This window comes from Lepidochelys kempii, chromosome 20 (genome assembly GCF_965140265.1).
Source record: "Lepidochelys kempii isolate rLepKem1 chromosome 20, rLepKem1.hap2, whole genome shotgun sequence".
Taxonomy (NCBI): domain Eukaryota; kingdom Metazoa; phylum Chordata; order Testudines; family Cheloniidae; genus Lepidochelys; species Lepidochelys kempii.
The window spans coordinates 24,801,510-24,824,414 of record NC_133275.1 but is presented as its reverse complement, the minus strand read 5'-3'; the positions used below and the strand labels follow the sequence as shown (position 1 = coordinate 24,824,414).

The window sequence follows — 22,905 nt, the reverse complement described above, 5'->3', positions numbered from 1 at the left end:
CCCTCACTCCCGACCCGCAGGCCCCTGCTAGCCCAGCCCTGCCCCCCCAGCTCTGCGGGTGCCCCTCACTCCTGACCCGCAGCCCCCTGCTAGCCCAGCCCTGCCCCCCCCCAGCTCTGCGGGTGTCCCTCACTCCCGACCCGCAGCCCCCTGCTAGCCCAGCCCTGCCCCCCCCCAGCTCTGCGGGTGCCCCTCACTCCCGACCCGCAGGCCCCTGCTAGCCCAGCCCTGCCCCCCCAGCTCTGCGGGTGCCCCTCACTCCCGACCCGCAGCCCCCTGCTAGCCCAGCCCTGCCCCCCCAGCTCTGCGGGTGCCCCTCGCTGCCCGTTGTAGCAGCTGGCTAGGTTAATAGCTGCCCACCCCTGGGGGCGGGATGGGTCCCGGCAGACTTTCTGCCAAGGGGACCTGCGGCGGGATTCGGGGTGAGCTCTCTGCTAGGGGGCAGCTAGACACCAGGCGCGCCACAGAGCTGAGTCTCCGCAGGGTGGGAGGGGCTTGCCCCAGGTCACCCAGCAGGTCAGAGTTGGGGACAGAACCCAGGTGTCCTGAGCCCCAGGCCCGTGCTCGGGCCGCTCCCTCCAGGGGGAGAAGCCCAGCTGGAGATCCCCAGGCCAGGCCCCTGCCCACCAGGTTCAGCAGCCCCGTGGTGAGGGGGGCTGGGCCCCCAGGGAGAGTGGGGGAACCTTTGCCCGGGCACACGCGTGTCTCTGGGGCACAGAGTGGCCCTCCCTGGGGGCACTGCACCTGGAACCCCTCCCCTCCCCCAGTGCCCCAGCTCCTTGCCTGGCTGGGCTCATCGGGAAGCCCCCTCCCACGCCTGCAGCCCTGCTGCCCCCAGGCCCCCCACTCCCCCTGCCAATCCCTGTGCTGCCAAACTCCCCAAGCCCCATGGGTGCCAGAGACCCGGGGGAGGGGAGGGGCGGCACTTAGATGAGAGCAGCCAGCCCCTCCCCCCACGGTTCCTCGGGCAGCAGCAGGGCTGTAGCTGGGGGGGAATCGGGCCAGGGGCTGAGGGGGCCTGACCTGAGATCCATCCCCCTCCCCCCGGGACACACAAATCGGGGGGGGGGGGCAAACGAAGTGTGCAAGCTCACATGGGAATGCGTGTGCAATGGGGGTGCGTGCACCACTGCCCTCTGCTGGACACACTGTGTCGCAGCAGCTCATGTCCCCTGGGCAGACTCCTCTGGGGAGCTGGAGAAAGGCCACAGGAGGGGGATTTACTAGTGAGCGGGGGTCATCGCTTTTCAGCTCCGGCTGGGCTAGCGGGGGCTGCATGGCATGGTGGGGAGGGGAGCGGGGCGTGACGGGGGAGGGCTGGGGGGCACTGGGCATGGTGAGGGAGGGGAGGGCTGGGAGGCGCTGGGCGTGGTGGGGGAGGGGCAGGGGGACTGGGCATGGTGGGGAGGGGAGCGGGGCGTGACGGGGGAGGGCTGGGAGGCGCTGGGCGTGGTGGGGGAGGGGCAGGGGGACTGGGCATGGTGGGGAGGGGAGCAGCGCGTCATGGGGAGGGCTGGGGGGCACTGGGCGTGGTGGGGGAGGGACAGGGGGACTGGGCATGGTGAGGGAGGGGAGCGGGGGAGGGCTGGGGGCACTGGGCGTGGTGGGGGAGGGACAGGGGGACTGGGCATGGTGGGGAGGGGAGCGGGGCGTGACGGGGGAGGGCTGGGGCGCTGGGCGTGGTGGGGGAGGGGCAGGGGGACTGGGCATGGTGAGGAGGGGAGCGGGGCGTGATGGGGAAGGGCTGAGGGGGCGCTGGGCGTGGTGGGGGAGGGGCAGGAGACTGGGCATGTTGGGGGAGGGGAGCAGGGCATGATGGGGGAGGGGCAGGGAAGCGGGGTGTGGTGGGGAGGGGAGCAGGGCGTGGTGGGGGAGGGCGGGGCAGCGCTGGGCGGAGTGGGGGAGGGGACTGGGCGTGGTGGGGGAGGGGAGCGGGGCGTGACGGGGAGGGCTGGGGGGAGCTGGGCATGGTGCGGGAGGGGCAGGGGACTGGGCATGTTGGGGGAGGGGCAGGGAAGCGGGGTGTGGTGGGGGAGGGGAGCAGGGCGTGGTGGGGGAGGGCAGGGCAGCACTGGGCGGAGTGGGGGAGGGGGAGGGGACTGGGCGTGGTGGGGGAGGGGAGCGGGGCGTGACGGGGAGGGCTGGGGGACACTGGCCGTGGTGGGGGAGGGGAGCGGGGCGTGGTGGGGGAGGGGCAGGGGGACTGGGCGTGGTGGGGGAGGGGTGCGGGGCGTGGTGGGGGAGGGCGGGGTGGTGCGGGGCATGGTGGGGGAGGGGGAGGGGACTGGGCGTGGTGGGGGAGGGGAGTGGGGCGTGACGGGGAGGGCTGGGGGGCGCTGGGCGTGGTGGGGGAGGGGCGGGGGACTGGGCGTGGTGGGGGAGGGGGCGTGATGGGGGAGGCCTGGGGTCGGGGAGTGGGGGAGCTGGGTCGGCAGCCGCCTTCCTGCTGGGATAACTGAAAGCGAAAGGCACCAAGGGGAGGGAGGAAGCCCAGAGGCTGGTACTTCCGGGGGGGCCCCCAGCCTGGCCTGGCACTTAGGGCCTGGGGCTCTCCCCCGCCCCTCCTGCACCTTTCCTCCCGCGGGGGCAGGAAGCCGGTGCGGCTCAGCGGGAGCAGGGCCCCCCCAGGGCTGTGAGTCAACCCCCAGCTGGGGGAGCCGCTGGGACCAGGCCTCCCCCAAAGCCAGCCTTTCCCAACCCGATTGCGGCAACTTCCGCCCTGCGCGGGCCCCATGCGGCGTGGGGGTGGGCGGCCCGGCTCCCGCAGGGCTCTGGGGTGGGCAGCTCTGAGCCCTGTGGCCCCCACGGCCCTGGCGAGCAGTGACCCCGTGGGGCAGCCCCCAGGCCGGCCGCTCCCCGGACCATGCCGCTCTAACATGGCTCTGCCCTGCAGCTCTCTGCACCCCCGTAGGTGAGTGGGGCTGAGCTGGGCCGGAGGGGCCGCGGGACTGGGGGCTCAGTCCGGGAGAGGATCTGCTGGTGGGAAGAGACCCCACCCTGAACCCCCCAGATTGGCTGGGGGGCAGGAAGGGGGCTGAGCTGGGTAGCCATGAAACGAGCCTGACGGGGGCAGGGCTGGGATGGCAGGGGGCTGCAGGTCGGGAGTGAGGGGCACCGGTAGAGTGGGGGGGGGGCAGGGCTGGGACAGCAGGGGGCTGCAGGTCGGGAGTGAGGGGCACCGGTAGAGTGGGGGGGGCAGGGCTGAGACGGCAGGGGGCTGCAGGTCGGGAGTGAGGGGCACCGGTAGAGTGGGGGGGGGCAGGGCTGGGACAGTAGGGGGCTGCGGGTCGGGAGTGAGGGGCACCGGCAGAGTCGGGGGGCAGGGCTGAGACGGCAGGGGGCCGTGGGAACCAGAGGGAACCACTGAGTGTTTATAGCAGGGGACGGGGGCACCGGAGCCGGGGTGCAGGCCTGGGACCCCCTGCTCACCTGTCTTCTGTCTCCTCCTGCAGCTTCGAGGTGGAGAATGGCCCCTCCCCGGCCAGGAGCCCCCTGGACCCCCAGGCCAGCCCCGGCCTCGTCCTGCACCCCAGCTTCCCACCGGGCCAGCGGCGCGAGTCCTTCCTATACCGCTCGGACAGCGACTACGACCTGTCGCCCAAAACCATGTCCCGCAACTCCTCTGTCGCCAGCGAGTCGTGAGTGCCCCGAGCCCTGCCCTCGGAGTCCTGCCCCCCCAGCCCTGCCCCGCTGCCCCCCTGAGTCCTGCCACCCTGGAGTCCTGCCCCCCGAGCCCTCCCCTACTGCCCCCCCGAGCCTTGCCCCACAGCCCCCACTGGAGCCCTGCCTCCCAGCTCTTCCCCTCCCCTACAGCTGTGCAGTGGCAGGAAGCCCCCCCTCAGTTTGTGAATGAGGCAACAACCCTTGTGCACCCCCAGCACAGACCCCAAAGATGGTCCCCAGCCCCCAGCACAGCCACATGGTGCCCAGCCCGGCACAGTTGGTACAATCCTGGCACAGAGGCCCCCACAGCACTGAGCTCCCTGGCAAGCCCCCCCAGCACAGAGCCCCGCCCCGGCATCGAGCTCCCTGGCACAGCCCCCATGGCACAGAGGGCCCCCCGGGCACAGCATCCCTTGTGCAGCCCCCATTGCAGGGCCCGCCCAGCCCAGACTGCCCCCCCGCCCAGGCATAGAGCACCCCGGTGCAGACCTGGCGCAGCACCCTCCCCCACAGCGCAGCCCCCCTGCTGGAACTAGCCCCAGGACTGGCGGGGGGGGGGATTTTGCGGGGGGCCTCGTCGCTCACCCTGTCTGGTTTCTCTGCCCCGCAGCCACACGGAGGACCTGATCGTGACACCCTTCGCCCAGGTGAGTGCTGGCCCCCACACGGGGGTGGGGGGGTGTTAGTCATAGAATCGCAGAATATCAGGGTTGGAAGGGACCTCAGGAGGTATCTAGTCCAACCCCCTGCTCAAAGCAGGACCAATCCCCAACTAAATCATCCCAGTCACGGCTTTTTCAAGCCAGGCCTTCAAAAACCTCTAGAAGGAGATTCCACATCTTTAGGAAACGCATTCTAGTGCTTCACCACCCTCCTAGTGAAAAAGTTTTTCCTAATATCCAACCTAGACCTCCCCCACTGCAACTTGAGACCATTACTCCTTGTTCTGTCATCTGCCACCACTGAGAACAGTCTAGATCCATCCTCTTTGGAACCCCCTTTCAGGTAGTTGAAAGCAGCTATCAAATCCCCCCTCATTCTTCTCTTCTGCAGGCTAAACAATCCCAGCTCCCTCAGCCTCTCCTCATAACTCATGTGTTCCAGTCCCCTAATCATTTTTGTTGCCCTTCGCTGGACTCTCTCCAATTTTTCTACATCCTTCTTGTAGTGTGGGGCCCAAAGCTGGACACAGTACTCCAGATGAGGCCTCACCAATGTCGAATAGAGGGGAACAATCACGTCCCTCGATCTGCTGGCAATGCCCCTACTTATACAGCCCAAAATGCCATTGACCTTCTTGGCAACAAGGGCACACTGCTGACTCGTATCCAGCTTCTCGTCCACTGTAACCCCCAGGTCCTTTTCTGAAGAACTGCTGCTGAGCCATTCGGTCCCTAGTCTGTAGCTGTGCATTGGGTTCTTCCGTCCTACATGCAGGACCCTGCACTTATCCTTATTGAACCTCATCAGATTTCTTTTGGCCCAATCCTCCAATTTGTCTAGGGCCCTCTGTATCCTATCCCTGCCCTCCAGCATATCTACTTCTCCTCCCAGTTTAGTGTCATCTGCAAACTTGCTGAGAGTGCAATCCACACCATCCTCCAGATCATTAATGAAGACATTGAACAAAACCGGCCCCAGGACCGACCCTTGGGGCACCCCACTTGATACCGGCTGCCAACTAGACATGGAGCCATTGATCACTACCCATTGAGCCAATTTTCGTCCATTATCCTTATCGTCCATTCATCCAGCCCATACTTCTTTAACTTGCTGGCAAGAATACTGTGGGAGACCGTGTCAAAAGCTTTGCTAAAGTCAAGGAACAACACGCCCACTGCTTTTCCCTCATCCACAGAGCCAGTTATCTCATCATAGAAGGCAATTAGATTAGTCAGGCCTGACTTGCCCTTGGTGAATCCATGCTGACTGTTCCTGATCACTTTCCTCTCCTCCAAGCGCTTCAAAATTGATTCCTTGAGGACCTGCTCCATGATTTTTCCAGGGACTGAGGTGAGGCTGACTGGCCTGTAGTTCCCAGGATCCTCCTTCTTCCCTTTTTTAAAGATGGGCACTACATTAGCCTTTTTCCAGTCGTCTGGGACCTCCCCCGATCGCCATGAGTTTTCAAAGATAATGGCCAATGGCTCTGCAATCACAGCCGCCAACTCCTTTAGCTCTCTCGGATGCAGCGCATCCGGCCCCATGGACTTGTGCTCGTCCAGCTTTTCTAAATAATCCCGAACCACTTCTTTCTCCACAGAGGGCTGGTCACCTCCTCCCCATGCTGTGCTGCCCAGCGCAGCAGTCTGGGAGCTGACCTTGTTCGTGAAGACAGAGGCAAAAAAAGCATTGAGTACATTAGCTTTTTCCACATCCTCTGTCACTAGGTTGCCTCCCTCATTCAGTAAGGGGCCCGCACTTTCCTTGACTTTCTTCTTGTTGCCAACATACCTGAAGAAACCCTTCTTGTTACTCGTAACATCTCTTGCTAGCTGCAACTCCAGGTGTGACTTGGCCCTCCTGATTTCACTCCTGCATGCCCGAGCAATATTTTTATTCTTGTAAGCTTCTTTTTTGTGTTCAAGATCAGCAAAGATTTCACCGTGAAGCCAAGCTGGTCGCCTGCCATATTTACTGTTCTTTCGACACATCGGGATGGTTTGCCCCTGGGACCTCAATAAGGATTTTTTAAAATACAGCCAGCTCTGGTGCTGAGCTGAATGCAGGAAGCTCCAGCCCAGAAGGGCCCCAGGGTTGCAGGCCCCATGGCTGCTTGTGGGCCCCTGGCAAGGAGGGGGTGCCCCCCGACCAGCCTTCTAGCTCCAGCCCTGACCCTCCTCTCCCTGCAGGTGCTGGCCAGTCTGCGCAGCGTAAGGAACAACTTCTCCATCCTGGCCAACATCCCGACCCCAGCGTCCAACAAGTGAGTGACCCCCCGGGACCCCAGCCCCCTTCCCTGCCCCCCGGGGTCCCAGCTCCCCTTCTCTCACCCTGGCTGGGGGCAGTGGGGGTTGTCCGGGGATTTAGGGAGTCAGCCCCCCCAGCAGAAATGGCGGAACAGCTCCAATAGCCTCAGGGTTGCCAGCACTGACGGAGGGGGGAGCCCCCCCTCATGAGCCCTCCCCCGCTGCCTGTAGCCCAGCACCCCCCCATGTGGCCCCCCACGATCACACCTGGGCCATGTGACGGCCCCACCCCAGGAAATGCGGTTGGGGTGAGCTGCACAGGGACCCCCCCCACCCCTTTTCGGGGGCTGGCCCCAGCCCCCCCCATCTGCACCCAGCCCTGCTGCGGGGATCCCAGGGGCCCCGTTTGCCGATCCCCCCCAGGCACCGTGAGCCCCACTGAGTGTCCTCTAGCGGCCTAATTCGCAGCCACAGAGAAAGGGGGCAGGAGGGGGATGCCTCCCTGGGCAGCGTGGGGCTGGCAAAGGCCCTGCACCTGACTGCTCCTGGCCCACCCCTGTGCAGTTCCTGCCTCCCAGGCCCGTAGGGGGTGGATGGGGGTCGTGGCTAGGGCACCCTGCGCTGGGGCTGTTCCTGCCCCCCAGGCCCGTAGGGGGTGGATGGGGGGCATGGCCGGGGCGCCCTGCGCTGTGGAGGGGTGGCTGAGCGGGTGTCTATTCTTGCCCCCCAGGAGGTCCCCTGTGGGCAGCCAGCCGACCTTCTGCAAGGCCATGCTGTCAGGTAAGCGTTGCCTCTCGCTGGGGGAGGGGCCGTGAATGGGGACCCCCCGGCCCTGCCTGGGAATCCCGATGTGGGAGGGCACCACGTCTTTGGGATCTGGTGGCTCACCCCTACTCTGGTGGCTCACCTAGGGGGTTGGGGGGATTGGTTACAGGGGGGAAACTGCAGCAGCGGGAGGCCTGGCTCTACCATGGTTGTGTGAGGAGTTAGCATCAGAGCTGGGAGAGAACCCAGGAGTCCTGGCTCCCACCCCTCCCCCCACCCTGCTCTAACCACTAGACCCCACTCCCAGCCTCCTCCCACATGCAGGTGGGCGCTGTTGGACTCAGCTGGGGGAGCTCCCCCAGACCCCCTCTGACCCCATGGGGCCCTCACTGGGTCGGTGCTCACGGCAGCCGTTCTGGCCCCCAGAGGAGACCTACCAGCAGCTGGCCAAGGAGACCCTGGAGGAGCTGGACTGGTGCCTGGACCAGCTAGAGACGATCCAGACCTACCGCTCCGTCAGCGAGATGGCCTCCAACAAGGTAGGGCTGCCCCCCAGCCCCAGGCCGGGCGCCCCAGGGTGAGGGCGGGGGCTGGTCCCTGTGCCTGTCGCTGGGTGTGTCCTGCCCCTGCCGTCCATCGTCCCCATGCAAACCTGTCTGCCTGGCCGTCCATCCGTCCCCCACCCCCGTCTGCCTATCCGTCCATCCACACACACCCCCCTCCCCCCAGGTCTGCCTATCCGTCCATCCATCCCCCTCCCCGTCTCCCTGGCCATTCATCCATCCACCACCCTGTCTGTCAGTCCATCCGTCCATCCACCCCCCCGTCTGCCTGTCCATCCTCCGTCATCCCTGCGCAAACCCATCTGCCTGTCCATCCCTCCATCCACCACCCCTGTCCATCCCTCCCTTCATCCACCACCCCCGTCTGCCTGTCCGTCCATCCCTCCATCCATCCACCACCCCCGTCTGCCTGGCCGTCCATCCCTCCATCCATCCCCACGCAAACCCGTCTGCCTGGCCATCCATCCCTCCATCCACCACCCCCGTCAGCCTGTCCATCATCCATCCATCCAACACCCCTGTCTGCCTGTCCATCCCTCCATCCATTCCCCCCGTCTGCCTGTCCATCCATCCAATCTCCTCCATCCCCACCTATCCAAGTCCTTCCCCATATGTATTCACCCCCCCGCACGCCTGCCCATCCCCCGTTTCTAAGACGCCCCTCACCGTGGCTACCTGGCTAGGAACCGGCGTCGGGTGTGTGGTGGTTTCTGGGTTGGCTCTGGGTTCCCACAAGGTCATATGCAAATGAGCAGGGATAGGCGGGACTTGTGCCTGGCAGGATCTCAGTGGGTGGGGTGGTCATCTTGGCACCAGCCCTGTTCTGGGGAGCAGTGGGACTCCCTGCTGCAGGACTGTGCCCAGTGGCTCAGGAGAGTTTGTGTGAGGTTGTGCGGTCACAGCGTTTGTGCTGGGGTCCAGGGGCCAGATCTCCTGTGTACAGCGTGGACCAGGTGCCTTCTGGGTAGATTTTGCTTTGGCAGTGAGAGCTGGCATGCAGGGTGGGATACCCGTCGAGACGCAGCAATAGAGGGACCTGCTGTGGCAAGGCGTGGAAGACTGGGGGACCTGGGGGTGATGCCAGGGGCTGGGCGAGCTCTGGGCAGGGTGGGAGGGAGATGGGTGAGTTCCTGGAACGGAGATGGCATCTGTATGGGCGTGTGCCCTGCTTGTACATCGCCACGTCCTGGTATGCAGAGGCACAAGTGTGCATGCCTGTGTGTGTCCGGGCTTGAGTGTGAGTGTCTCCGTCTCTGGGCTGGTGCGTGTGGTGGGCCGTGGGTGGGGGCATGGCCCCATGTCCAGGTGGATGCATGTGGGTTCAAGGCCCTGTCTCCCTGTGTCTGGGTGGGCGCGGGTAGGCGTGCGACCCTGTGTCCGGGTGGGTGTGTAGCCCTGTGTCTGGGCAGGTGCAGGCAGGCGTGTGGCCCCGTGTGCGGGCGGGCGTGTGGCCCCGTGTCCGGGCGGGCGTGTGGCCCCGTGTCCGGGCGGGCGTGTGGCCCCGTGTGCGGGCGGGCGTGTGGCCCCGTGTGCGGGCGGGCGTGTGGCCCCGTGTCCGGGCGGGCGTGTGGCCCCGTGTCCGGGCGGGCGTGTGGCCCCTTGGGCAGGGGTGCGAGCCCGTTGCAATGACACACGTGTCGTGTCTCCGGCTCTGGCTGCTCCCCTCCAATCTCACCTCAGGGATCCTCCCACTGTGCACCCCGGGAGTGGCGTTGGCATGGAAACGGGGACTCCCCTTCAGAGGAGGATCCAGGATGTGGAAGGGTCCATGTGGTAGTGGGGGGGCAGGGGGCTGGGCTGGCTCACGGGGTTGGGGAGCGCAGCTGCTTGTCCCACAAAGTTGGCTTGGTTTTGGGAGCTGCGATAAAAGAGGTTGGAGCCAGCTGGGGAGCTGGGAGCCCAGGGGCGAGGAGGGGCTGGCAGAGGGAGGGGTAACGGGAAGGGGGAGGGGGCTGCTTTACTTGGCAGCATTTCTGCCCATGTCTTCAGGACTCCTGGGTTCCAGTCCCATCACGGGGCCCTAGGGCCTAGGCCTGTCCTCTAGCCACTAGACCCCACTTCCCCTCCCCGAACTGGGAATAGGACCCAGGAGTCCTGGCTCTCAGCCCCCCCTGCTCTAACCCACTAGACCATCATCTTGGAAGGAGAGAAACATAGTCCAAAATCAGGACTCCTGGGTTCTGTTTTGGCTCTGGAAGAGGAGTCAGGTGCCAGTGGTTAGAGCCGTGGGGCTGGGAGCTCTGGGTTAGCCGGTTAACCCCCTCCCCCCATCTCGTGGGGCCCCTAGCTCCGAGCAGCAGGGTCCCTGCCCCCCCCCCGGCGTCTCCCCGCCCCCGTCTCAGCCCTGCCATGCGCTGCAGTGACAGCCGCACGCCAGGCAGGGATGCGGCTGCGGGAGGAGGTGCCGTCGCCCCGGTGACCGCTGCCCCGGGAGACGGGAGGCGGGGGAGTGAAGTGCCCTGGTACCCAGGGATGGCCGGCGCGCTCGGGCCTGCTGCTGGCGGGAGACTCCGGCTCCTCCTCCTCCCCCAGTGAGCGGCGTCCGGCGTCCGCCCCCCCTCCCCCCCCGCGGCTGGCGGGGAGGGCACGGGGAGCCGGGCAGCGGTGCACTGTGGGTAGCTCCCTGCTCCTCTGCAGTACGGGCAACGCCGGCTGGCAGTGCCTCGGCTCAGCCCTCGGCCTGCTCCTCCCCGGGCCGTCTGTGCCCCCTGTGCCCACCCCAGGCGGGGGGCCCGCGGCGATGTGAGGGGAAGCCCGGGGGCGCTCTCCCCCTCTCGTCATGCCAGGGGCAGAGAGGGCCCCGGGATATTAACCCCTTTGCCAGGGGAGGGGGCCCCGGTCGGCACCCCGTCTGCAGCAGAGACGGGCAGCGGGTGGACGGGCGCCCCTGAGCCGGGGAGCCGCCCGCGGCTGCCACCGGGCAGGCTGGAAGATGCCCTTAGTGGATTTTTTCTGTGAGACGTGCGCGAAGCCATGGCTGGTCGGCTGGTGGGACCAGGTAACGGGGACAGGGGCGGGAGTGGGGGCGCCCTGGCTCTGCCCCGGCCCACCGGGAGGCTGGGGGACAGGGCCCGCAGCTCCCCCTGGCCTGGCATCGAGGGGGTTCCCAGTTCGGGGGAGCAGGCTGCAGGGGGCCTCTCCCGGGGCAGCAGATGTGCAGCTCCGGGGGCTGCATGGACCCGTCGGGGGGGGTGGGGCATGGCCGGGGGGGGGCCGGCTGGGCCGGCAGGGAGCCGGGGTACGTGTGACGGGGGAGGGGAGGGGGTGATTTTGCCCTTCTGCCTTATCGACAATGTCACATTGGTGCGGCCACTGCTCCGCGCACGAGTGCCCCATGGGCAGCACCACTGTCTCCCGGCTCTGGTGCCCCTCGCACGCCTGAGAGAGAGAGAGAGACACCCCCCACCCCGTGTCCTGAACAACCCCCTGTGTGTGTGTGTGTCAGAGAGAGAAACGCCCCCCTCTGTGTATCCTGAACACCCCCGTGTGTGAGAGAGAGAAAAAAACCCACCCCAGGTCCTGAACAACCCCTGTGCGTGTGTGTGAGAGAGAGAGAGAGAGAGACCCCCCCCACCCCATGTCCTGAACACCTGGTGTGTGTGCGTGAGAGAGAGACCCCCCCGTGTGTCCTGAACACCCCTTCTGTGTCTGTGTGTGTGTGAAATCTCCATGTGTGTCCCCTGAATGCCCCCTCACGGGGTGTGTGGTTATGTCTGGGTGTTGGGGCAGGTGTTGTGAGCTGGGTTGGGGGGTGTCGTGGAGCTGTGTGCCCCTGTAGCCTACCCCATCCCTCTCGTACGGAGACCACCCGGCCCCTTCAGGCACCAGCTGGGGGGGTCAGTTCCAGCCATCAGCACAAGGCTCAGACCCCTGCCCACAGCCCCTTCTCCCCTCGGGCGCCTAAGGCCGGTGCTGGAGCCGTGTTCGGGGCAGGGGGTTCTGCACACAGCTTGGAGTCTGGGGGTAACACCCTGCACCCTGGGAGCCTGCAGAGTTGGGGTGCCAGTCCCCCCCAGCCACTAGGCTTGGTCCTTCCTGATTGCAGCTGCTGGGCACAGTGCCCCGCACAGGGCTGGGGAAGGGCTCACCTGCCCAAACTGGGCCCCCCTGTGCGCCAGGGGCTGCAGGCCACCTGCCCTGCACCTCCATGGCTGCTCACCGTGCGTCCCCCACCTCAGAAGGCAGGGCCCTCCGGGCTGGGAACCAGGGCCGGCCCTGGAGCCCGCAGGCAGCCCCGGAGGCTCCAGGGAGGGGTCTGAACCCCTGGGGCCTCCCAACACCCCCCACCCCCACTCAGCCTTTAAACCCAGCTCTGGTCACCCTCCCAGAGCCAGGGAGAGAACCCAGGAATCCTAGCTCCCAGCCCCCTGCTCTGACCCACTGGTTCCAGTGACTCCTGCCAGGCCAGGCCCCATGGGGAGAGGGGGACGGGGAATCGGGCCTTTAGTTTGGTTTTATATTTGGCCCTTAAAACTCCACCCCCATCCGCCAGGTTATCCAGCCCTGCTCCCCTCCCCCACCCTTCTCCCCCTGTGGTCCAGCCCTGACCCCCACCCCTCCCAGGCCCTTCCTTCTGTGTCTCCCCCTTGCCCTGGGTCCCAGGTTCTTCCCCTGGGGGTTCTCCTTCCCGATGTGGGGCTGGGGGGGGCATTCCCATCTGAGCCCCCTCCGTCCTCCTCTCCCAGCTGTGGGGAAGCAGCCCATTCCCCAGCCACGTCCCCCCAAGGACAGCGACTGCTGCGTCTGTTGCTGCCCCCAGGCCATGGCCTCCCCAGCTGTGCTCCTGTGCCCCTCCCCCCTGTGGGTCAGGACGAGTGCTGCTTTTGGGTGTCAGTTTTGACCTAATTTGCTGCGTGCGGCTCGTGCCCGTAGGTTGAGATTTCCGTGCCTGCCCTGGCCGGGGAGCTGGGGGGCTAAAGCCAGGTCCTCTGCCCCGGCCACACACTCCAGGAGAGCAGTGGGGCCTGTTGGGACGGGGAGGCCGGTGTGCTGAGACCCGACAAACTCGTCTCACGTGTGGGTTGCTGAGCGGGGGGCGGGGATTGGAGCCGATGTCCCCAGCTGCTTAACACCCCCCCTCATCCTGTCTCCCCCTGCACCCAATCACCTAGCACCCTTCGGGGGAGCCCAGGGCTGGGCTAGCGGGGGCACCGGGACGGGGGCTGGGATGGAAGGGGTTAACACCCCCCCCCTTGGGAGACCCAGCGTCTGTGTCCAGGCTGGCGATGGGGCAGTTGCTAAGGAGACTCCTGTCGCTATGGAGACTGGGCTGCGGCGCCCTGATTGGCTGGGGGGGCTCGCACGTCCCACTGCCCCGCTTTTATTTCTGCCTTTGTGGGTTTTTTCTGTGTGACGTGAAGGGGGGCAGGGGGAGGAGGCGATGGGGGAGGGGAGCTGGGTATGAACCATGCCCTGGGCACGTGGCCTGAGCAGGGGGGGGCAGAGTTTGGGGGTGTCCCCAAGCTGGGGAGGGGCCTTTGGGACCCCACTTTGGGGAGACCCAGACGAGGGAGACTCCCTGTGACCCCCAGACCCTGTGTCCTGGCCGGGGGCCTCCCCCAGGCAGGGGTAAGGAGCACGCTGCCCCCCGGCTCACCCTGTGGCGTGGGCTTAGTGCAGGGGGGCTGGGAGCCAGGACTCCTGGGTTCTCTCTGCGGCTCTGCCCCAGACTCCCTGTGTAACCTCAGGCAAGTCACTTCCCCACTCTGTGCCTCAGGAATGGGGACCCCCCCCGCCGTGCTGTGTGATGGGGGGGTGTCCTGCCATTGCTGGCCTCTTTGTGTCTCCCCCCAGCTCCCCATGGGGCCTGCGGGTTCTGCACTGTGGGGAGCAGTGCAGTGACCCCTCCCCCTGCCTGGGGGAGCCCATAGGCAGTACTGCAGGGAGAGCTGCCCCCCAACCCTTCCCACTGGGACCTGAGGAGGGCCCTGCAGATCCCCCTCTCCCCCTGTCCAGGCCCTGCCCCAGCTGGGCCCCCTGCCCCCATTGCCTGGCCTGGGGGGCAGGCAGAGGTGGGCCAGGGGCAGGGAAAGCCAGGGAGACCCCCGCAAGAAGAGGCCTCTGGCTGTGAGTGCAGCCGGCTCCGGGATGAGTCCCCAGCCGCTGGCCAGCTCCAGGCAGGAGCAGCTGCCCAGAGCCGCTGAAGGACAAAGAGGGCTTTAAAGTGGGGGCGGGCGACAAACTGCAGAAGCAGCCCCCAGCCCCCGACCCACCTGCTTGATTCTGAGCCTAACGCCAGCGTCAGCCCCTCAGGACTCCTGGGTTCTGTCCGCGGCTCTGGGAGGAGAGTGGGGTCCAGTGGTTAGAGCGGCCCAAGGCGGGGGCAGGGGGACTGGCCAGGACTCCTGTGTTCTATCCCTGTCTCCTGTTGATCTCAGGGGAGCTCCCTGGAGGGAGGGATGCATTGCTGGTTCCTAGTTGGCCGGTTCCAGCCGTGGGGCTCCTGTCCTGAGCCACAGCCTCTCCGGGGAGGGCTCTGTGCCAGGAGTGTGACCCACCCTCCCTTGGACTCACTCTGCCCGGAAACCCTGAGCCAGCGGCTGCTTCCCAGTGCCCCGAGCAGCCGGCTCGTGGCTGATGCCGGGCCAGGGCTGCCATCCCTGGCTGCTCTCCGCTTGGGTCGGGGTGTCCGGAGCGGCTGGGCTGGAGTCCCCAGCCCCTGGCAGCGTCCTGCGGGCTGGGGCAAAGGGCTGGAGGAGGGAGCACTGGAGCTGGCCACCATGCCAGACCTTAAACACCTTCTGCCCGTCCAGGTAAGACCTGCCTCTCTAGAGGGGGTCTTGGCCCGGGAGGGGATCAGCAGGGGGGTGAATTAACACCTCGAGCAGAGTCCGGCTGGTCAGGGTTGAGGGACATCAGCAGGACTGGGGGGACCCCAGGGCTGGGGTAGCAGGGGCTGTAGGTCAGGAGTGAGGGGCGCTGGTGGGGCAGGTCTGGGCTAGCAGGGGGCTGTGGGTCAGGACTGAGGGGCACTGGCGGAGCTGGGGGGGCAGGTCTGGGCTAGCAGGGGGCTGCGGGTCGGGAGTGAGGGGCACTGGTGGAGCTGGGGGGCAGGTCTGGGCTAGCAGGGGGCTGCGGGTCAGGAGTGAGGGGCACTGGTGGAGCTGGGGGGCAGGTCTGGGCTAGCAGGGGGCTGCGGGTCGGGGGTCAGGGGCACCGGCAGAGCTGGGCCCGGAAGTTCTGCCCTGTGCCGCAAATTCAAACCTAGATCAAAAAATCCCCTGAGTTTATTCAAACAATAAGATTGTTCTCTGAGTGGGGGGCTAAGAGACGGGGGCAGGGCGGGCTCTGGCCTCTCCCCCATGCTGGGAAGTTGGGCAGTTGTCTGTGTAGAGTAGCCAGGAGGAAGGCGGGGCTGGGGCCTCGGGGCGCCGATCGTGGGGGGCTCTGGGGACTGACCCGTGTGCCCCTTAGACCTGCAGTTCCACGCGGGTGTCTGCGCTGGTGGCTGGAGCTCACGGGCGAGGCCATTGCACAGCGCAGCCCACGTGCTCGCACAGCAGCGGCTCACGAGCATAGTGGGGCAGGTGTGCAAACGCCGGCACTGGGCTCCCACACGTGCAACAGGCCAGCGTACAGGCACAGCAAGGCATCCTGGTGTACACGTGGACACAGTGAAGTTCACACTCGCTTCCGTGGGGAAGCGGGCACACCTGTGAGTCTCGCCCATGCAGCAAGGCGGGCCTGCCAGCTTGTGCGGAAAGCGTGCGAGCTGGCTTGCCCCCTGGCTTGCATGGTGGAGCGTGCACACACGCGCGTGCGAGGAAGTGTGCAGCTCAGCTTGCACGGTGACCTGCACACCCATGCACACTTGCTCCCAGGCAGCCCTACTGAGCCCCTTTCTCCTTCTCGTTGGCAGTTCAAGAGGATGCTGACCCGTGAGCTCACCCACCTGTCTGAGATGAGCCGCTCCGGAAACCAGGTCTCCGAGTACATTTCCAACACGTTCCTCGGTGAGCACCAAGCTGGGCCGGGGGTCCCTGCTGGGGCCTGACTCCGAGTCTTTGGGTCAGACCTGGAGAGTGGTGAGAGGTGCCCCAGGGATGGAGCTGCCTGTCCGTGTGTGCCACAGGGGGGTCCAATGGTTAGAGCAGGGGGGCTGGGAGCCAGGACTCCGGGGTTCTATCCCAGCCCTGGGAGGGGAGTGGGGGCTAGTGGTTAGAGCAGGGGGGCTGGGAGCCAGGACTCCGGGGTTCGGTCCCAGCCCTGGGAGGGGAGTGGGGGCTAGTGGTTAGAGCAGGGGGGCTGGGAGCCAGGACTCCGGGGTTCTATCCCAGCCCTGGGAGGGGAGTGGGGGCTAGTGGTTAGAGCAGGGGGGGCTGGGAGCCAGGACTCCGGGGTTCTTTCCCTGCCCCAGCTCCCTGTGTGACTCTGGGTGAGTCACTTCCTGGGGTTGGAGATGCTGTGCAGACACAGGCCCGCCTAGCCCCGCCCAGCCCTGCCTCACCAACACGCTCACACCCCTCTGCCCCCCCCCACACGCCGCCACCCCGCGCCAGGAAGGCCATTCTCTGGCTGCGTCCGGAGCAGCTTCCCCCGGAGGAAGACTGGTCCCCGGAGCCCCATTGACGTCAAAGGACACAAACTTCCGGCCTTAAGCAAATGTTGATGCAAAGGGCCCGTCAATGGGAGGTCTGTGCTGGCTCTGGCCAGGGCCAGGCCTCACCCCTGCTGCCCTGGGCACCGCTGCAGCCCGGGGCTATTAACCCTGCCCGGGCCAGGCTCAGGGGGCAGTTCAGATCGGGGGAGCTCCTTTCCCCTCCAAGGGGACTCACGCCTGGGGGGTAGGGGCTGTTCAGGAATGGGGGGCATCAGTGACACGGCTACGAGGGAGTTAAGTGAAGCAAGAAAGGAAAGCAGTTTGTGTTGTGTCCCAGTGCTGGGCGCAAGCACGGGGCTGGGATCCAGGACTCCTGGGTTCTCTCCTGGCTCTGGGAAGGGGAGGAGAGGGTGGTCTAGTGGTTAGAACAGGGGGCTGGGATCCTGGACTCCTGGGTTCTGTCCCCAGCTCTGGGAGGGGGTCTAGTGGTTAGAGCAGTGGGGGGTGTTGGGGAGCCAGGACTCCTGGGTTCCCTCCCTGGCTCTGGGAGGGGAGCAGGGTCTAGTGATGAGAGCAGGGGGGCTGGGAGCCAGGACTCCTGGGTTCTCTCCCTGGCTCTGGGAGGGGAGTGGGGTCTAGTGGTAAGAGCAGGGGGGTGGGTGTTGGGGAGCCAGGACTCCTGGGTTCTCTCCCTGGCTTTGGGAGGGGAGCGGGGTCTAGTGATGAGAGCAGGGGGGCTGGGAGCCAGGACTCCTGGGTTCTCTCCCTGGCTCTGGGAGGGGAGCAGGGCCCAGTGATGAGAGCAGGGGGGCTGGGAGCCTGGACTCCTGGGTTCTGTCCCTGGCTTTGGGAGGGGAGCGGGGTCTAGTGATGAGAGCAGGGGGGCTGGGAGCCAGGACTCCTGGGTTCTCTCCCTGGCTCTGGGAGGGGAACAGGGCCCAGTGATGAGAGCAGGGGGGCTGGGAGCCAGGACTCCTGGGTTCTGTCCCTGGCTTTGGGAGGGGAGCGGGGTCTAGTGATGAGAGCAGGGGGGCTGGGAGCCAGGACTCCTGGGTTCTGTCCCTGGCTTTGGGAGGGGAGCGGGGTCTAGTGATGAGAGCAGGGGGGCTGGGAGCCAGGACTCCTGGGTTCTGTCCCTGGCTTTGGGAGGGGAGCGGGGCCCAGTGATGAGAGCAGGGGGGCTGGGAGCCAGGACTCCTGGGTTCTGTCCCTGGCTTTGGGAGGGGAGCGGGGTCTAGTGATGAGAGCAGGGGGGCTGGGAGCCAGGACTCCTGGGTTCTGTCCCTGGCTTTGGGAGGGGAGCGGGGTCTAGTGATGAGAGCAGGGGGGCTGGGAGCCAGGACTCCTGGGTTCTGTCCCTGGCTTTGGGAGGGGAGCGGGGTCTAGTGATGAGAGCAGGGGGGCTTGGAGCCAGGACTCCTGGGTTCTGTCCCTGGCTTTGGGAGGGGAGCGGGGTCTAGTGATGAGAGCAGGGGGGCTGGGAGCCAGGACTCCTGGGTTCTGTCCCTGGCTTTGGGAGGGGAGCGGGGTCTAGTGATGAGAGCAGGGGGGCTGGGAGCCAGGACTCCTGGGTTCTGTCCCTGGCTTTGGGAGGGGAGCGGGGTCTAGTGATGAGAGCAGGGGGGCTTGGAGCCAGGACTCCTGGGTTCTGTCCCTGGCTTTGGGAGGGGAGCGGGGTCTAGTGATGAGAGCAGGGGGGCTGGGAGCCAGGACTCCTGGGTTCTGTCCCTGGCTTTGGGAGGGGAGCGGGGTCTAGTGATGAGAGCAGGGGGGCTGGGAGCCAGGACTCCTGGGTTCTGTCCCTGGCTTTGGGAGGGGAGCGGGGTCTAGTGATGAGAGCCGCTCTGGGTCACTGTTGCCACATGCATCATGTGGAGTCCTCTGCGTACGGATTGGCTGGGTGCCCTGTGATGTCACAAAGCTGCCCTCTCCCTCGGCCCCCCCCCCCATTGCCTGAGTCCCCTCCAGGAGCCCATGTCTTGGGGGGCCCCCCCACCCTCTACGCTGCCATGATGCCTCGTTCCGCCCTCTTCTCTGCAGGTGCTGGGGAGGGCGGGTTGCACCCTGGTCCCCGCAGCCCCCCGTTTCCTGCCCCCCGCGCCATCCCCAAGGAAGGAGTGAGCTCCCCCCCGCCCCCCGCACTGCCACCACTGAGGGGGGGCGCCTGTCTCGCTGCTGGGCCCAGCCCGACCCGGGTCTCCTCTGCTCCCATTCCGCCCCCCCCCCCGGCGCAAGCGTGGGCACCAGGCCTCCCTGGGACAGGACTGTCGGGAGGGGACACACCCCTGAGGGCAGCTGGGGGAGGGGTGGTTTGCACGCGTCTCCCCCCGTGCACATTGGCCCCGTCTCTTGCCTACGCACAGTCACACTCGGAGCCGTGCGCTCACACTGACTGCTGCATGCTCACTCTTGCTCGTGCAGCCTCTTGCACGTCCACGTCAGGGTCTCTCCCCCCCCTCGGTGCCCCAGTGGGACAGCCCCTCCCCCTCTGACCGACCGCTTTCCCCCCACCCCCCAGACAAGCAGAACGAGGTGGAGATCCCGTCCCCCACGCAGAAGGAGCGGGAGAAGAAGAAGAAGCAGCAGCCCATGTGCCAGATCAGCGGGGTGAAGAAACTCATGCCTACCTCCAGCCTGACCAACTCCAGCATCCCCCGCTTCGGGGTCAAAACCGACCAGGAGGAGCTGCTGAGCAAGGTGGGGGGGCAGGGCTGGGCTGGGCTAGCAGGGGGCTGCGTGTCGGGAGTGAGGGGCACCAGCAGGGCTATGTGGGGGCCGTGGGACCAGCTGGGCACCACCACCTCTGGACTCCTGCAGACGTGCTCTACCAGGCCTCTCTGCGGGGCCCCTGTCCTCCCCCCCGCCCCCTTTCTCACCACCCCCTGTCCTGCCTTCCAGGAGCTGGAGAATCTCAACAAGTGGGGCCTGAACATTTTCCACGTCTCTGAATATTCCAACAGCTGCTCGCTCAGCTGCATCATGTACACGATATTCCAGGTAGGGCCCCGTGCCTGGCGCGGTGGGTGGGGTCTGCTCATGGGGGCCGCCGGCGCCCGCCCCTCCGTGCAGCACGCGGAATCCCTCATGCCCACCTGACCCGGGATCCTCGGCGCTGGCCGGGGAGCCAGGACTCCTGGGTTCTGTTCCTGGCTCTGGGAGGGGAGTGGGGTCTAGTGGGGTTAGAACGGGGGGCAGGGGGCTGGGTACCAGGAGTCCCTTCCCAGCTCTGTGGGATGGGGGCGATTCCCCCGGGGGCTTTTGCCAAGGGCTTTGGCAGGGGCTGGAACTGGGGGGGTGAGCTCAGCCCACAGGCGTGCCTGGCGGTGGCCCCTCTGGCGTGACTCTGCCTGGCCGCGAACGCCCCCCTCGCCCCCTGCAGGAGAGAGAGCTGCTGAAAACCTTCAAGATCCCGGCGGAGACGCTGCTGACGTACGTGCTGACCCTGGAGGAGCACTACCATGCCGACGTGGCCTACCACAACAGCCTGCATGCGGCCGACGTGGTGCAGTCCACGCACATCCTGCTGGCCACGCCCGCCCTGGACGTGAGTGGGGGGCTGAGCGTGCCCGGGACAGAACCACCGCCGGGGGCTCTCTCAGCCAGCTGGGCCTGGTGCCGGCGGGCAGCAGAGTGGGGTGCCCCGGGGCCAGCTCTCGACCCCCTGTAACAGCAGGCGGGTAACGCACGGCGTCCGGGACACGGCCCAGTCCGGCCGGCTGTCGGGGGGGAGTGGCCAGAATAGGGACGGAAACGGGACTGAAACGCATTTGGGTGGGCTGGAAAGCCGTCTGTCCGTCCACCCCCAGCCGTCTGTCTGTCTGCCCGCCCTGGGCCCATCTCTGCCATCGCTGCCTCCTGCGGGGTTCACAGCCTCCTTGGCAGCAGCTGGCATCGGGCCCACTCTGAGGCAGGATACCAGGGTGATGGGTCCTCGGTCTAAGCCCCCCTTGGCAATTCCAGCACAGTCTCTGCAGCTTCCCCTAAGAGCCAAGCCAGAGCGACTCCTGGCTGTGCTGATGGCTTGGCTGGGCACGGGCCTGAGGGACTGGTCCCAGGGGGGCAGCCAGGACTCCTGGGTCCCTAGCACTATGACGTGCCTACGTGTGGAGCAGGGCCCCGCCTGTCGCGCCGGGACAGTCCCAGTCCCTGCCCTCGTTTGCTAACCAGTCGGCCCCGGCCTCAGCCCCCTGCATGTGCCCTTGGCAGGCTGTCTTCACCGACCTGGAGATCCTGGCCGCTCTGTTCGCAGCCGCCATCCATGACGTGGATCACCCGGGCGTCTCCAACCAGTTCCTGATCAACACCAGTGAGTGCCCCACGATCCCGCACCCGGGGGCGAGATCCTGGGGGTCCCAGCGCGCTTCCCAGAGACCCGCAGCAGCCTTGGGGGGGCATACGTGTGTGTTTCCTAATCTCTCCAGTTCCGGCACACACGCCCGGCACCGGGACACACAGGCCAGCCCTCCTGCACACACGCCCGGCACCGGGACATGGACACACACCTCTACGCACACGCCAGCCCTCCTGCACACATGCCCAGCACCGGGACACACACGCCAGCCCTCCTGCGCACACGCCCGGCACCGGGACACACACGCCAGCCCTCCTGCGCACACGCCCTGCACCGGGACGCACACGCCAGCCCTCCTGCGCACACGCCCGGCACCGGGACGCACACGCCAGCCCTCCTGCGCACACGCCCGGCACCGGGACGCACACGCCAGCCCTCCTGCGCACACGCCCTGCACCGGGACGCACACGCCAGCCCTCCTGCACACACGCCCGGCACCAGGACGCACACGCCAACCCTCCTGCACACACGCCCGGCACCGGGACGCACACGCCAGCCCTCCTGCACACACGCCCTGCACCAGGACATGGACACACACCTCTACGCACACGCCAGCCCTCCTGCACACACGCCCTGCACCGGGACGCACACGCCAGCCCTCCTGCACACACGCCCGGCACCGGGACATGGACACACGCCCTGCACCGGGACGCACACGCCAGCCCTCCTGTGCGCACAGCTGTGCACTGGGATACAGGCACACCCGTGTGCATTCCGACACGTGTGCACAAACCCCGTGCCCTGCCGAGAGCGCCTTTGCTGTCAGAGCTGCTCTGTCCCCCCCCGTGCAGCTGGCTGGGTCCTTGGCGGGCCTGGCCTGTGCACGCTGCTCCCTGCCATGCAGCGACCCCCCTTCCCGGGAGCACACGCCACGGAGCAAGGGAGGCGGGAGCCGGCGCCCCCTAACCCACCTCGCCCCACAGACTCGGAGCTGGCCCTGATGTACAACGACGAGTCGGTCCTGGAGAACCACCACCTGGCCGTGGGCTTCAAGCTGCTGCAGGAGGAGAACTGCGACATTTTCCAGAGCCTCGGCAAGCGTCAACGCCAGACGCTGCGCAAGATGGTCATCGACATGGTGAGCTGGGGCCGCGGCCCAGCCCCTGCCGCCCGTCCCTGGCCAGCCCCCCGGGAGCCGATCCCCACACCTGGTGGCGGGGGCCAGGGGGTGTCCTGTGCCCTTTTCCCAGCCCTGCCAGTGGGCAGGAGGGAGGAAGGAGGGTCGTGCCGGGGCAGGGTCTGGGCTGTCGCAGACTCCGGGAGGGAGCTGGCAATCAGGACTCCTGGACTGCCGGCCAGGCCAAGGGGGCTGGAGCAAGGGGCGCTGCGCTAGGACTCCTGGGTTCTGGGCGGCTCCTCCCCTCCCTCCCGTGACAGTCTTTTCCCCCCCCCCCCGGCCTCCCCAGGTCCTGGCCACCGACATGTCCAAGCACATGACCCTCTTGGCCGACCTCAAGACCATGGTGGAGACCAAGAAAGTGACGAGCTCCGGGGTGCTGCTGCTTGACAACTACACGGACCGGATGCAGGTGGGTGGTGGGTGGGGAGGGCCCCCAGCCCATGGGACACTGGGTTTGGGGGAGGGAGATGGAGGCCCCCAGATCAGCCAGGTGAATGAGCCATCCATCCTGACCCGGGTTAGCTGGGGGGCTGTCCAGGCTCGTTGCACCAGGGGCGACGGTTCCCCTGGGGGGGGCAGGGCACGGGGGGCTGGCTGGGCTCGCTGCACTAGGGGTGGGGTGTGCCCAGAGCGTGGGGGGGCAGCGCTTGGGGGGCTGGCCCAGTCCCCACGGTGTTCGTTCTCCCCATCCCAGGTCCTGCGTAACATGGTTCACTGCGCCGACCTCAGCAACCCCACCAAGCCGCTGGAGCTGTACCGCCAGTGGACCGACCGCATCATGGAGGAGTTCTTCCGGCAGGGCGACAAGGAGCGGGAGCGGGGCATGGAGATCAGCCCCATGTGCGACAAGCACACGGCCTCCGTGGAGAAGTCCCAGGTGCGGGGAGAGCTGAGTGCGGGGCAAGGGGCTGTCGGGAGGGCCCCGCGGGCTCGTCTAGCTGCCGGCGGCGGGGCAGGGCTCTGCAATGGCGCAGCGTGCCGGGGGTCCCAGCGCC

At 66.7% G+C, this 22,905-nt stretch overlaps 1 protein-coding gene across 11 annotated transcripts in view; it reads left to right on the top strand.

The window, feature by feature from the left end:
• Window positions 1-22,905, top strand: part of PDE4A (phosphodiesterase 4A) — a 162,548-nt gene that overhangs the window by 138,772 nt on the left and 871 nt on the right. For 8 of the 11 annotated variants that reach the window (XM_073318230.1, XM_073318231.1, XM_073318224.1 and 5 more), the window contains 13 exons: window positions 3,453-3,638; window positions 4,274-4,310; window positions 6,516-6,589; window positions 7,303-7,352; window positions 7,764-7,876; window positions 15,759-15,852; window positions 18,958-19,136; window positions 19,338-19,436; window positions 19,819-19,983; window positions 20,646-20,745; window positions 21,714-21,868; window positions 22,197-22,319; window positions 22,605-22,787. In XM_073318230.1, coding sequence (XP_073174331.1) covers window positions 3,453-3,638; window positions 4,274-4,310; window positions 6,516-6,589; window positions 7,303-7,352; window positions 7,764-7,876; window positions 15,759-15,852; window positions 18,958-19,136; window positions 19,338-19,436; window positions 19,819-19,983; window positions 20,646-20,745; window positions 21,714-21,868; window positions 22,197-22,319; window positions 22,605-22,787 — 1,558 coding nt within the window. Of the gene's footprint in view, window positions 1-2,451; window positions 2,912-3,452; window positions 3,639-4,273; window positions 4,311-6,515; window positions 6,590-7,302; window positions 7,353-7,661; window positions 7,877-15,758; window positions 15,853-18,957; window positions 19,137-19,337; window positions 19,437-19,818; window positions 19,984-20,645; window positions 20,746-21,713; window positions 21,869-22,196; window positions 22,320-22,604; window positions 22,788-22,905 lie in introns of those variants that run through there. The other 3 variants (XM_073318235.1, XM_073318225.1, XM_073318226.1) reach the window with 3 other exon arrangements.